Below are 12718 nucleotides of genomic sequence, written 5' to 3' on the forward strand. Positions count from 1 at the left end.
CCTACACACCTGAGGATGTGCGCGATGTGGCGGCATTTGCCCGACTACATGGCGTACAGGTGTTGCCTGAAATCGATGCGCCTGCGCACGCTGGTAACGGTTGGGAATGGGGACCGAAACGTGGCCTCGGCGAACTGAGTTTATGTATAAATCAACAGCCTTGGAGTTTCTATTGTGGTGAACCGCCTTGTGGGCAACTGAATCCTAAAAATAATAACACCTACCTGGTACTGCAGCGCCTCTATGAGGAGCTATTGAATGCTACCGGTCCGACAGATTATTTTCACCTTGGCGGCGATGAGGTGAATCTAGAGTGCTGGGGACAGTACTTCAATGACACAGATTTGCGTGGTTTGTGGTGTGATTTTATGCTCAATGCGTTGGCACGGTAAGTACATACATATGTTAAGCAATAATATTTACCTGCGCGAGAAACTGTGGCACCTACCTTTTTTTCTAATATTTTATTTTTTATTAATTGTAGACTGAAAATAGCCAACAACAATGTAGAACCACGCGTAGTGAGTGTTTGGTCCAGTGGTCTGACGAACACAAAATGTCTTCCAAACAGCCGATTCGCTGTGCAAGTATGGGGCGGTAGTACGTGGCAGGAGAACTATGATCTCATTGATAACGGTTTCAATGTGATCTTCTCACACGTCGACGCCTGGTACCTAGACTGTGGTTTTGGTAATTGGCGTTCAACAGGTAAGTATATGAGCAGATAAGCCGAGTGTGAGTATAAATGATATACATTTTGTGTTTGCAGGAGAGGGTGCCTGTTCGCCTTATCGCACTTGGCAGAATGTCTACAAACACAGACCATGGGAGCGTATGCGACTTAATAAAGCGCAGCGTAAACAGGTAACTTAATCGCATGGAATAAAGCTTATACATTGCGAAGAGTTTGAGTTAGTTCTAGTATGTGTAGCTTTATGGCGGCATTGAGCTAGAAGTTGTGTTTGTTCCTTGTGAGAACCATGTTCCGTATTTGCCTCGCTAAGACTGCTTTATCGATGAAATGCATAAATAATCAGTTGATGTTTATAAAGGGGCAGTTACATTTAAGATACGTACGAGAAAACGGCCTTAAAACTAATTGCATTTTTTTCTACGAAGCGCAAAAGGTCGATGGTAGTAAGTTTTGTTGTAACAGCATATAAATTCCTTTCTGTACCTCAATCGTTGTCGTCAAGCTCCCAACGAACGGAAGACCTAAGAAGCGTGCCAACTCCGACGGGGTTTGACCACAGGGATAGAGGGGCGTTTATTGAATTGGTTGTTGCGGGCATATGAAGAGATGTTTTGAGTCGTATGTTAAGTACGAATTTAGTCTGCTGTAGTAGCCAGAAGTTGAGCAGTTGGGGCATTCAAGCGGCATTCATATGCCGAGAGTTGGTGTAGTTTGAGGCAGACTCTCTATTATATAATCTCTCTTAATTTCAAATACAACTGAAACTTTACACCTCAAAGCCGATATGCATGCAGAAGAACTTAAAAAAAAGAAACAACGCATTTTCAACTGCAAGTTGACATTGTAAACGTTCCTTAATATACACTAAGCTTTAACTTCATAGTTATTTTCCTTGTTTTTGCCTTTCAGGTATTGGGCGGCGAAGCTTGTATGTGGACAGAGCAAACCGATGAGTATCAATTGGATAATCGATTATGGCCACGTGCTGCTGCGCTAGGCGAAAGGTGAATATATTTTTCTACTCTTTAAATTAAAGTGTATAACATTACATAATATTATATATTTTTTTTTGTCTCATCTTCTATGCAGATTATGGAGTGATCTTGACGATGATCGGGAATTCGATGTGGTGCCACAGGACGTTTTCAAGCGTATGTCCGTATTTCGTAATCGACTCGTAGAATTGGGCTTGGAAGCAGAACCAATATTCCCGAAATTCTGTGCACAGCATCCGGGCGAATGTATTTGATACTATTTCTAATCGCTGAAACAGTCTGCATTTGTACATAGTATGTACACGAGTATGCGCAAGAAATTTAGAAATTCTGATAACTCAGTTTGGAACGATTTGTGCCTAAACAGTGAGAAAGTTCATGTTCATGCCGGAGTTGTCTGAATTTTATTTTGTTAAAGTTATTTGAGGATTTTTTTTTTTTATATTGCTAGGTTAAGAAAATTAGACATGTATACGTAAAAGATTTGCTGAATTGTGCCAAGCTAAATAGTGAACGAGGTTAAAAAAGCATAAAAGTACAGCATGTAAAAATGGCACGAAGCGGCAATCTAATTTATATTCGAATATGTTTATTTTTTAAATTTTACTAGTGCAATTGTTTTTATTTAACGTACATATATTTTAAATTCAACTAATTTTGCACATACAAACAAATGTGTATGATTTTTTTTGATATTATGTTTTGCGCAAGTCATTTGTATATACATACCTATATTTACGCACACTCAATAATATACGTATGTTTGCTTCATAAATGTAGATTACCGAGAACAAGTTAGTTAAATTATATTTTTATTTGTAAATAACTGGAAGACAGAAAGAACACCGATATGCATGTCCTTTTGAAGAAATTCCTAGTGAGTTTTCGTATATCGTTGATATTTTCAATTATCATTTGTTTGCGTTTGTATGCGCGATGATTGTGATATCATTTCATTGTGCATGAGAAAGAAAGCTATAGGCTGCAATACAATGTCGAGCGTGTTGGAACGTTTTTGCGCACATGCGTGCCCCCGAACGTGAAGGCAAATAATGGAACACCAACAACTCATGCGCTCAAAGCCAAAGACACAGAAAATGTATTGCGTTTGTTTTAATTCTAATAAAATTATTGGCTTTGGCACGAACAAAATTTGCAGAATAGTGAAACATAATTTTAAAGATTTAATAGAAAATATACATTAGCATAAATTGAAAGGGAAAGCTACTAGTTTTAAGTGATTTTTAGTGATACAATGTGACCTTATTTGATAATGAGAATGTAAAACAAAAACATGAAAAAAAAATCTTATAAAGCATTAAACTGGCGGTTTTCGTATAAATTAACTAAATTAATGTTATGAAACCTACTTAAGCTAGTTGTAATTAAGTTTGGAGCAGTTAATTTAAAATATTTTTTTTTTATTAGTTTTTAACTAAAAGCTCTCTGCAAGCTATTAAAAATATTGCTGTTTTACTACCTATTTACTTCATAGTTAAAGTCGTTATACATATACATACATACATACTTACCAATTGTCTCTTTGTGAAGCTTCTTTTATATTTCATACCTTTTGGTTTTGAATTTTATACTCGATATTTATAAACTATGCCGGCCAATGCATTAACTAAACAAACAAAAGATTTGCTAAATATTTTACTCTTCCATTGACGCGCTCTTTTGAATCTCTCTTTCATGCAAATGTGTTGCACTTTGCTCTCTACACATACAAACTTACATTGCTTGTACACATTTATACATATGCAAATGTAAAAATTGAGCATTTAATTTATAATGTGTTTGTCTGTATGCCTGTTAATTATACATATATCTCTGGGTCTGTATGCATGCAGGTTTCGGTATACATATGGATAAATACCTACATGTATACCATAAATAAAATAGAACAATATTCATTTTAAAATCATTTACGTGACTATACATTAATTGCTAAATAAATTAGGTACGCTCTCTGTAGCCATATGCATAATGAACATTAAAATTAATTTAAAATATATATCAAAAAGTAAGGGCAAAAATTTACCTACACAAAATGTTACAAGATTTGACATACAAAAAATTATACATACATACATACCTACATATAAAATAAATAACTTTAAGTACTGAGAATCGCGTATACAAATTAACTCATGTAAAGTTAGTACGTATTAAGATTTATGTGAATCGTATAATCTTAGGCAGTCATAATATTTATAGTAATACATAATGTTTTCTTTTTTAAAAATGATATTGTAACGGTAGAAGATTAATAAAGTACTTATTGAAAATAATGAAAATAACTTTGTTTTGATTTGTGAAGTGATGCTGGAGTGATAGTGTTTATAAATCTGGGTCGTTCCGGTTAAGTAGAACCGACTTTAGTGTCAACGACTTTAATATGGACATAAGCTTTGACTGCCTATTAGTTGCTGTGAACTTTAATAGCTCACGTGGGGCTGAGCACACAAGAAATTTTATGAAATTTGATATGCGAAAACAGTTCTTGATGAGCACAACCCAACCAAGCACGACACCTTCATACATTCAGGAGTAAACACATTGCAGTGACGAATCAGGAAGGATTACCCAAACGGAAGTCAACAATGCCTTAAAATGACGGTTTCGACTGGCGAAGTCTATACATTAATCAAAATTTTCATAATTACAAAAAAGTTTCTCCATGCATTTCATGGACAGCGAGGAGGACAGTTTCCACCAAATTACATCTTATTATTTTAAACGAAAGCAAATAACTCCATGCTTCTTTGGAAACTGTACAGCATGCATAGAGGAATGTTTCCTTTTCCTAGAGGGTATGTTTATGTACATGTGTATGTACTTATAAAATTAAATAAACTTCATTAGTTTTAATTAAATTTTGATATTTTTCTTTTTCAATTTTGAGGCATAGAAGAACATCAAAAATCGTTTGAAAATGGAAATTAGATTTCTATTATTAATTTTAGTTATCGTCCTGGTAAGTGTGATTGTTCGCTGGTGGACTGTAATAGCATATAATTTCTCAACGTCCTCCTAACCAATAAACGAATAATAAAAGAAATTTCACTTTGTATTTCTTTTAGTTCTTGATCACAGTAGGAGCAGCGCAAACCGATTTTTATACATGTGAACTGGACCTTACTCAACCACAAAACATGAGTTATTCAGAGACATGGAGTCCTTCGTTCTTAAAAACCGAGTGCCAGTCTGTTTATGCAAAAAGAACAACAGATCCGAAAGGATATGAACTGTACGAAAATGAAGCGAACGAGTTTAGAAAGTTTATTGTCGCGCTAGAGATGTTAGAGGTGAAACAATCGGGTAGAGAATTATGTGCGGGTGGGACTGTAAGTATTTGTGATATTTTTCAACTATACAAATTAACTTTTAAGCCTTCGATTTTTGGGAAAGGTTCGACACGCTAGAAGATTTGAGATATAATCCAAAACGGGCCCGCAAATGTTGTCAAAGGTTTTACGTTTATATTCGTGCTCCCAAAAGGGTGGGTGATCCATAGGTGGTCTATCTGATAAGTTACGGCATAGGTGGTCTATCTGATAAGTTGGGTTACCCTGGGGCCCAATGTCCAATGTGGAAACGGCAGTCAGTCGAGATGTCTCCTTCATTATATTATAGGTGGCTCAAAAATTCATATTGACTCTATAGCATTGCACGATATGCATAGCTCAGAGGTAGTCCAATAACCAGGTAGGTACCCAGAAACGTTCCGTTTTGGGCCAGCTCGTTAGCAATTTCATTGCAATGAATGCTGCCGTGCTCTGGCACTAAGATCAGTGCAATAAATGCCTACCAGCTAAATATTTGTTTTATTAGGTTAGATTTGATACACATCCAAGTACATTAATGTAACCCTACCTATCCGAGGGAATATCAATGACCGGGTCAAGGGTTATTTCATAGGGTAACAACTAGCACCTTGAGCTGTTATTTTCGCTCTCTCAATTTCCCATACTTTGCAAGTTTTTGCCTACGAAATAAACACAACTAAAGGCTTTTAATGCTATTCAAAAAATGCGATTGTTTCAGTGATGACCTAAAATCTTACCAATGGGCAATTTTTGCTGGTTTGAAATAGCACATAGACGGAATAGGCTAAATCGGAAGCAAATGCTGGCAGGGGTAGCAATTCGTAACCCAAGCTATGGATTTTTTGCTACGATGACTTTATACCTCTTCACTAGGGTGGTCCTTAAAATTGCAACATCATGGGTTTTTTCTACGTACAAAATTTTAAAATTAAAAATATAATAATTTAGAAGTCGCTCCCAGTATTTGAAAAATTGAAAAATTCAACAAAATTTTGACTTTGACCAGCGACCTTATGCATCTGTATAGTAAAAACTAAATAATACGTCAAATTGATCAGATTTCTAGTCAAAACTTAATCAGATTTTTACGATAAAAAAATATTTCTTTCAAACCCTTAAATTTGTTTCTAAGTTTTAAAATTTCCATGGGTATCTTTATTTTGTAGATATGTAAAACAAAATAAAGGGATGACCAATACAAATTTAAATGTTGATATTTTAAGCACCACCCTATTCTTCATACATTAGTGTCCAAGCTGTTGGCTTTTAATGAGCTTACTCAAAATTTGACTCATTGGTACTTTCGCTTGTCTTTGATATGTATAGTATACAACCAAGCCTTTGAGAAACACACAGACTATTTATAAAATATTGCATTGCAAAATATTTGTTGCATTTAGCGTTTTGTTTTTGCTTATTCCATATTTGGCGATTCCAAATACATACTTGCCCACATTGTCATCCGTTAAGCATCTTATAAATTTCAAGCAACGGAAAGAACTATACAAGCAATCAAATCTGTGTGATTGTTACATGACGAATAATAAAGAAAGTTTTCTGAATTGCCTCGCAGAAAAACGAAAGCAGTTGGTGGATATTATAAAAAAATATTAAATGGACTAGACTAGAAAGACAACATCTTTATACTTATCTTAGATATTTGTACAAATGTATGTATACATATTTTTCTTGTAATTAAAAATTTGCACTTTAATTATACACTCTAACGGGTATTAAATGCATTATAAATATGTATTCATTTAAAATTATTATTATGTATTCATGTAAAATTATAATTTTATCAGTTGAAATTGTTAACATTTTTTGTACAAAAACATTTATTTAAGTAAACAAACCGAAAATAAAAGTAAAGATATTACACACAAACATAAAAAATACAGCAATATAAAAGAATTGAACATAGTAGATTAACAAACATTTAATTATTACACACACACACACACACACATCTAACTGACACTGATATGTTTGTAAAACTGTAGGAATGAATAAATAAATAAATATTGTACTTGTATATAAATATGCGATTTTATATTTTATCAGTAAACTGAAGTAAATACATTTAGATCTCCACATACTATTTATGTACATATGTGTGTAATTCTATTACATTTTTTATAAAGTTTAAAATTTCTAAGGTACATTTTTCATATTTAGATAAATAACATTACTAGTTTTGGTTAAAAAATTGTAAAAAAATACACAAATAAATACATACACATATACAGTTATTAACGCGTATTTACCCACTGGGAAATTGGGTAAGCATTTTACAAGGTAATCCATGTTTTCTTTCAGCTTTTAGTACTAAAATTGTCATCATGGGCAATGTCATCCAGCAACTTACACTTCAGCCGGCGCTCCTTACCACTTGCCTGCCAAATCTACTTTACTTTAACAAAGACGTGGCCGTCTTATGAAATTAGGAATTTAGAATGTACATTTTTCATCAGACATACTTATGAGCCGCTTTACCAAGTAAGGTATATAGAATGTAGAGCAGCCGCTCGGAGTAGTTCGGCACTCGGAAACAACTTCGGCGGCACGTTATTTTACAACTTACCAAAAGCTGAAAAAACATGAATTACCTAGTAAGTTGCTTCCCTATTTTCCTAGTGGGTATGTAATTTCAGCAAATATCGATGAGTTTACAGTCGAAGTACGCCACATGTTTAGTCTTCCAAGTCTTCGTTAATGGTTTCAGCTGATCTTCAAACGTAATCGGTACGCGTATGCGAGTGATTTCGCTTCATCGAATTGGAGCAGTAGTTGTGCTAAGGGCGCATACAAACCAGAAATTCCTCGGTGCTGTAGCGATGCAAATGCAAAAAAAAAACAGTACGAATATATAGTGAAATACATAAGTCAAATTTGAAGCAAAAATATCGTAAAGGATTTAAAAATACCTCCAGATTTTGAATTAGTAATTAAAACTTAGTGGCTATTTTATGTAAGAAGTAAAACAAACCAAATATTTTTTATTCATTTTTATATAAAAAAATTTGAATTATTATTTTCAGCTCTGTCCCACTCGGATTCAAACGACGGACGGTGAATTATCTGAGTAGTCAGCAATCGGGATTAAACACGAAACAGGGGAAAATTAAAGAGGCGTCCCATAGGGTTGTGTGCTCCGCCAGTACTGTTAAAATATTATACAGAGAGTAAGCTGCTAAAGGTAACCCCTTAAATTGTCGAAGGCCATTATATATGTAGAGCAGTCGTCACCGTATGAGATCCGTGTGAATAGCTCTGGTGGCTGCGGAAGCTTCGATATCGTTACCTTAATATAGAAAGGCCCTTGCTCACATCGTCGTTGAAACGCAAAAAAGCCTCACTAAAATTATGTATTGCATAAAACGATGTAAAAGCATCATAATCAATTAAAAAGTGAATTTGAGATTTTTAGCTAGTTAAGACTTTTTGTATTTCAGCGACGATGTGAGATAGGGCCTTTCTATATTAACGTTACAATATGTAGAAGTTGTCTAGATCAGGTCAGTTTCCCAAGATATTTTCATTTTTATGCAAACAAAAATAAGCTTTAACTAGTAAAATATAACAGATTTCTTGTAAATTTGTTTCGTTTGTATTAAGGTCCGTTCTTTTGCAAAAAAAAAAAAATCAAGCTACTAACAATGAAAATCTATGCATTAATAACCAAGTTGTGAATGATCAAATGAAAATGGGCAGTAATTTTTTATAAGAAACAGGGACGGGAAATAATGTTACTAACACGCCATATCGTACGTGGCCATACTCTTACATACATGGCGTATGAGTAACTTTTCTCATAATCAAAAAACCTAGAGGAAAATGACCTGATCTAGCAAAATCTGTACAGATCCGCAATGTACGGCCCAAAATTAAGGTTACGTGCATCTGCGTTTTTTGTGTCACTTTAGCGTTCCTACAGTGTAACTACGGGACAGAACCGCAACAATGTTCTCAAGTCGATCTCTGGCAGCACTTGGCGCAAAGACAATTGGTCGGCTGTTTCTCAAGTATGTAACATGCAGTTGGATCCCCGTGGACTATTAGATGGCACTGGAAAACCCAGAGGCATGGCATAATACAGACTTCCGTAGTACGGACAACTACGGGATGTCGACAGAACATAATTTGTAAAGAGGAGCGCGGAAATATAAAAGAACATAAATTTGTAGAGCAGTACTTTTCTGATAGAGTAGAACCAAATAACTGTTTTTTTTTGGATAGTAAAATTATGGTTTTGTGTAGATTTTTTTTTTTTGCATAAAGTGTGGTACCTTGAATTTCGATTCTATAGAATATAAACAAGTTTTGTAAATAGTTACTTAAAATAATACCATATATATATTTACATTATTTTGTTATTTATATTACATACATACATACATGCATATACACGAAATTTTCAATAAACACTAAAAATCAAAAGATTTTTTAATAAATCATACTTAATGATAAATAAATCTAATATGTGTTTAAATTTAATAAAAAAATCTCAGATCGAAAGTTTTTATGAAATTTTCAAAATAATAATAATTAGTTATTATCACATCGAGTTCGAAAAATTGGTGCAAAAAAGTTGGCCAGCACTTTTAATGCACTTCTTTACTATTCCCACATTTTCTTTCTTCAACGCGGTTTTTTTTTGGGCATCAGCGACTCGTCATTTGAAATCCTTTATGTATGATTTGGGTTTCGGTTTTTTGACTCTGTACAGATTATGCGTGGTTAAATCCATTTGGTACGGGGCTACTTGATGTAAGTCTAGATTTAAAAAAAAAAAATAAATAAATAAATATAAAAGTAAAAAAGAAAATCAAAATTATACAAATATAAATAAAACTAATGGCAGGTGGTTTGTATGACAAGCTGTTTTTTAAGATACATAATAACTTTTTTTTTTTGGTATATGGGTGTGAGACAAGAATGATAGAATACAAGATTGCGCCGATCAGAGAGGATTTTTGAGAATAACTTTTGTGTGACGTCACACTGGTGCAATTGCGAGAGAGAAATGCCAAAACGTGAGCAAGAATGGAAGAAGAAGAAAAAATGTTGCAAGGAAAACGTAAACAAGTTGCGCAAGTGTGACGTCATGCAAACCACGATTCTGTCAAATTCGTTAAGAGAGGAATAGCGGTCCGAGATCGGCGCAACCTTTGTATTCTCTCAATCGTGGGTGTGAGATGCCAATTAATAAGCAACGGTCTGGCGCTTAAATGAAATCAATCAGTAGCATAGATTTGGAAACTTAGTGCCTGGTACAATTTTTTAATAAACAGTTTTGTAGAATAGTTTAACCCTCAAAATTCAATTTTGCTCGTTTATTAGAATCGCTTTTTTCCTCATCGATAAAATAGTTTGTGCCTAACATTTTTGTTTTAACATTTCAATCCCGCAACTGCTATTTTTGAACGAACGTAAATGATAATTTTTTAACCACTATTATTAATGAACTTAACAGGGTAAAATGTTGTAGACAAAAAAAGCCGAAGAAGAACACAAAATTTACATCACCGTCTCCTCCACTACTTACCGTAAGCTTTCAGTTCTTGAACGATGCGAGTCGTCCTTGGAGACACGATATCTGAAAGTGATTTGGTTTATAAATAAAGTGAAGTTGAAGGGATTGGACAAATGTTTTGTTATAAATATCTATAGTTTCAAAACAACAAAAAATGAAAAATTTTAGAAAAAAATCATTATAGAAGATTGCGAATTTTTCCAATATATCCGTAGATTTTCATGCTCGAAATTTATTCGCTAAAGCTATGGAGCATTTTTGTATGGAATATTTCACAACAACGAGGTTTCTTCAACTGACTCCGCAGAAATATTTTTGTATAGATTTTTTTGTTTTATCAAAGTTCGTTATATGGAGGTTTCACTGTACCGCGTTTGAAACAGTACAGTAACCAATATTTTTGGTAATTTAAAAACTTGGTATATTTAATTTAAAACCAAAAGTGGAATTAATTTGTTGTAATTTAAAAACTGGACGGTTTCCAATCGAAGAGAAATATATTCTAAGATTCGAAAATGTTCAAAAAAAAGTATGCCCATTTTTTAAACGACAATAAATTTATGTCATGTTTTTGATTTATTATAAATAATGATATCCCACAAAAGTATTGCCAGTTTTAAGAAACTCAAATCAGTTCTTAAATGACTGGAATATGTATATGTATTCGGGTTTTAAAAAGTTACTAATTTATGTTTAGTTTTTAAATTACCAAAAATGTATTTCCAATTTTGAGTAAACAAAAAATTTATGTCCAGTTTTTAAATGTGTCAAAAGTTGTCAGTTATCTAAACATTATGTCCGGTTTTCAAATGACCAAAAATTGATGTGTAGTTTTAAAATTACTAAACACTTTGTCTAGTTTTTCAATCACCGGAAATCGATCTTCATGTTTTTAAACTATTTTCCATTATAAATTGACTATAAAATAATGTACAATTTTTAAATGGCAGCAAATTTATATCCTGCTTTTAAATTATGCCCAGTTTATAAAAAAATTTAAACATTTAAACTACATAGTTTTTCAATCACCAAATTTTTCCTGATTTTTAAATAACCAAAAAATTATGTCCAGTTCTTAAATAACTAAAATTGTATGTACAATAAATAAAGCATTTTAAAAAAATATATAAAAAAATGTATGCCCAGTTTTTAAATCGCCAACTGTTTATGCTCATATTTTTAATTTATGTACATATATAGCAAAAATGTACGCCAATTTTTTGCTTTCAAGCGCTAATTTGTGATATTTACCTGCGACTGCGATTGCCATTTCCTAAATTACGATTGTCCCGCCATCTCAAGAAGCGATGTCGTAAAGCTTGTCGCACCTCCGAGTTCAGGAAGCAAAATAATAAGGACACGAAGAATCCCTGTGTGAAAGAACACATTATTCTTATCGTTTTTTTATTAAAAAAAAATATGGCTGTATGTAAATATGCAGTTTAATTACTTCTCTTTTCGAAGCTTTCACTCCTTTCACCTTTCAATAAAGAGACTAAAGGCGGATTCATCATTCTAGACGAAAAGTTCTGAACTAAAATGATGCATCCGCCTTAAGTTTGACTATATATTTCAAGTTTTCTTGCTTATCTTTCTTATTGACATAAGGGTTGTTATGGTGATCCAAAAAGGACACTATGTGACTGCTATGTGAGCACAACTCTCTTAAACTGACCCAGAATGAATTCATATGAAATCTCATTTCAAAGGATATTCTGATGACAGCAACCCATATTTAAATTTGGAAAAAAACACAGAAATTATTCAGTAGAGTTTTGTGTGAAAAATAAAGAGATCTTGTAATAAGAAGTCGGCAATAAGGTTTACGTTAACACCATTAAGTTGAGAAGACCAAAAAAAAAAACAGCGCGGTTACAGAAATATGATTTCTGAAGATACACGTCTACAATAAGGTATTAGATGAGTCTTAAAAAGAGATGAGGATTTGTTAACCTTTTTTTTTAAGAGGTAAATTAAACATTTCCGAAAAATCGAAAAAGTCACTTAGAGCCCACTGTAATGCATACGTACATACATACATATGTATTAGCACACATACCTGCGTACTAATTAGGATGACACGCAGATTTTCAAATATATTTTGTGTGATTCCATCACCGCCAGGACTAAAAAGAACAATGAGATACGTGATACCGAATAA

The 12718-nt window shown here is 33.4% G+C and overlaps 3 protein-coding genes across 5 annotated transcripts in view; 2 read left to right on the forward strand and 1 right to left on the reverse strand.

The window, feature by feature from the left end:
• The window catches only part of fdl (beta acetylhexosaminidase fused lobes), a 9062-nt gene extending 5070 nt beyond the window's left edge, over positions 1-3992 (forward strand). For 2 of the 3 annotated variants that reach the window (XM_017623570.1, XM_017623572.1), the window contains exons 5-8: positions 485-708; positions 770-864; positions 1604-1698; positions 1784-3992. In XM_017623570.1, coding sequence (XP_017479059.1) covers positions 485-708; positions 770-864; positions 1604-1698; positions 1784-1943 — 574 coding nt within the window. In that variant the 3' untranslated portion in view covers positions 1944-3992. The remainder of the gene's footprint in view (positions 1-484; positions 709-769; positions 865-1603; positions 1699-1783) is intronic. The other variant, XR_001848406.1, reaches the window with a different exon arrangement.
• Positions 3993-4847: 855 nt separating this feature from the next.
• LOC108368681 (uncharacterized) lies at positions 4848-6635 on the forward strand. Its single transcript, XM_017623573.1, has 2 exons — positions 4848-5039; positions 6492-6635. The coding sequence occupies exons 1-2, from the start codon at positions 4848-4850 to the stop codon at positions 6633-6635; spliced, it is 336 nt and encodes a 111-aa protein (XP_017479062.1).
• Positions 6636-9731: 3096 nt separating this feature from the next.
• The window catches only part of LOC108368682 (diuretic hormone receptor-like), an 18953-nt gene continuing 15966 nt past the window's right edge, over positions 9732-12718 (reverse strand). Inside the window, exons 8-11 of the mRNA XM_017623574.1 lie at positions 12617-12717; positions 11809-11927; positions 10570-10620; positions 9732-9797 (exon numbers count right to left, since the gene is read on the reverse strand). Coding sequence (XP_017479063.1) covers positions 9752-9797; positions 10570-10620; positions 11809-11927; positions 12617-12717 — 317 coding nt within the window. The 3' untranslated portion in view covers positions 9732-9751. The remainder of the gene's footprint in view (positions 9798-10569; positions 10621-11808; positions 11928-12616; position 12718) is intronic.

Source organism: Rhagoletis zephyria, unplaced genomic scaffold, assembly GCF_001687245.7.
Source record: "Rhagoletis zephyria isolate East Lansing unplaced genomic scaffold, Rhagoletis_zephyria_1.1 Rzeph_scaffold_03253, whole genome shotgun sequence".
NCBI lineage: Eukaryota > Metazoa > Arthropoda > Insecta > Diptera > Tephritidae > Rhagoletis > Rhagoletis zephyria.

Coding starts and splice junctions, on each gene's coding strand:
- LOC108368681 (XM_017623573.1), top strand. CDS start 4,848: ATGAGTTATTCAGAGACATGGAGTCCTTCGTTCTTAAAAACCGAGTGC. Junction 5,040..6,491: donor AATTATGTGCGGGTGGGACT/GTAAGTATTTGT, acceptor TCATCCGTTAAG/CATCTTATAAATTTCAAGCA.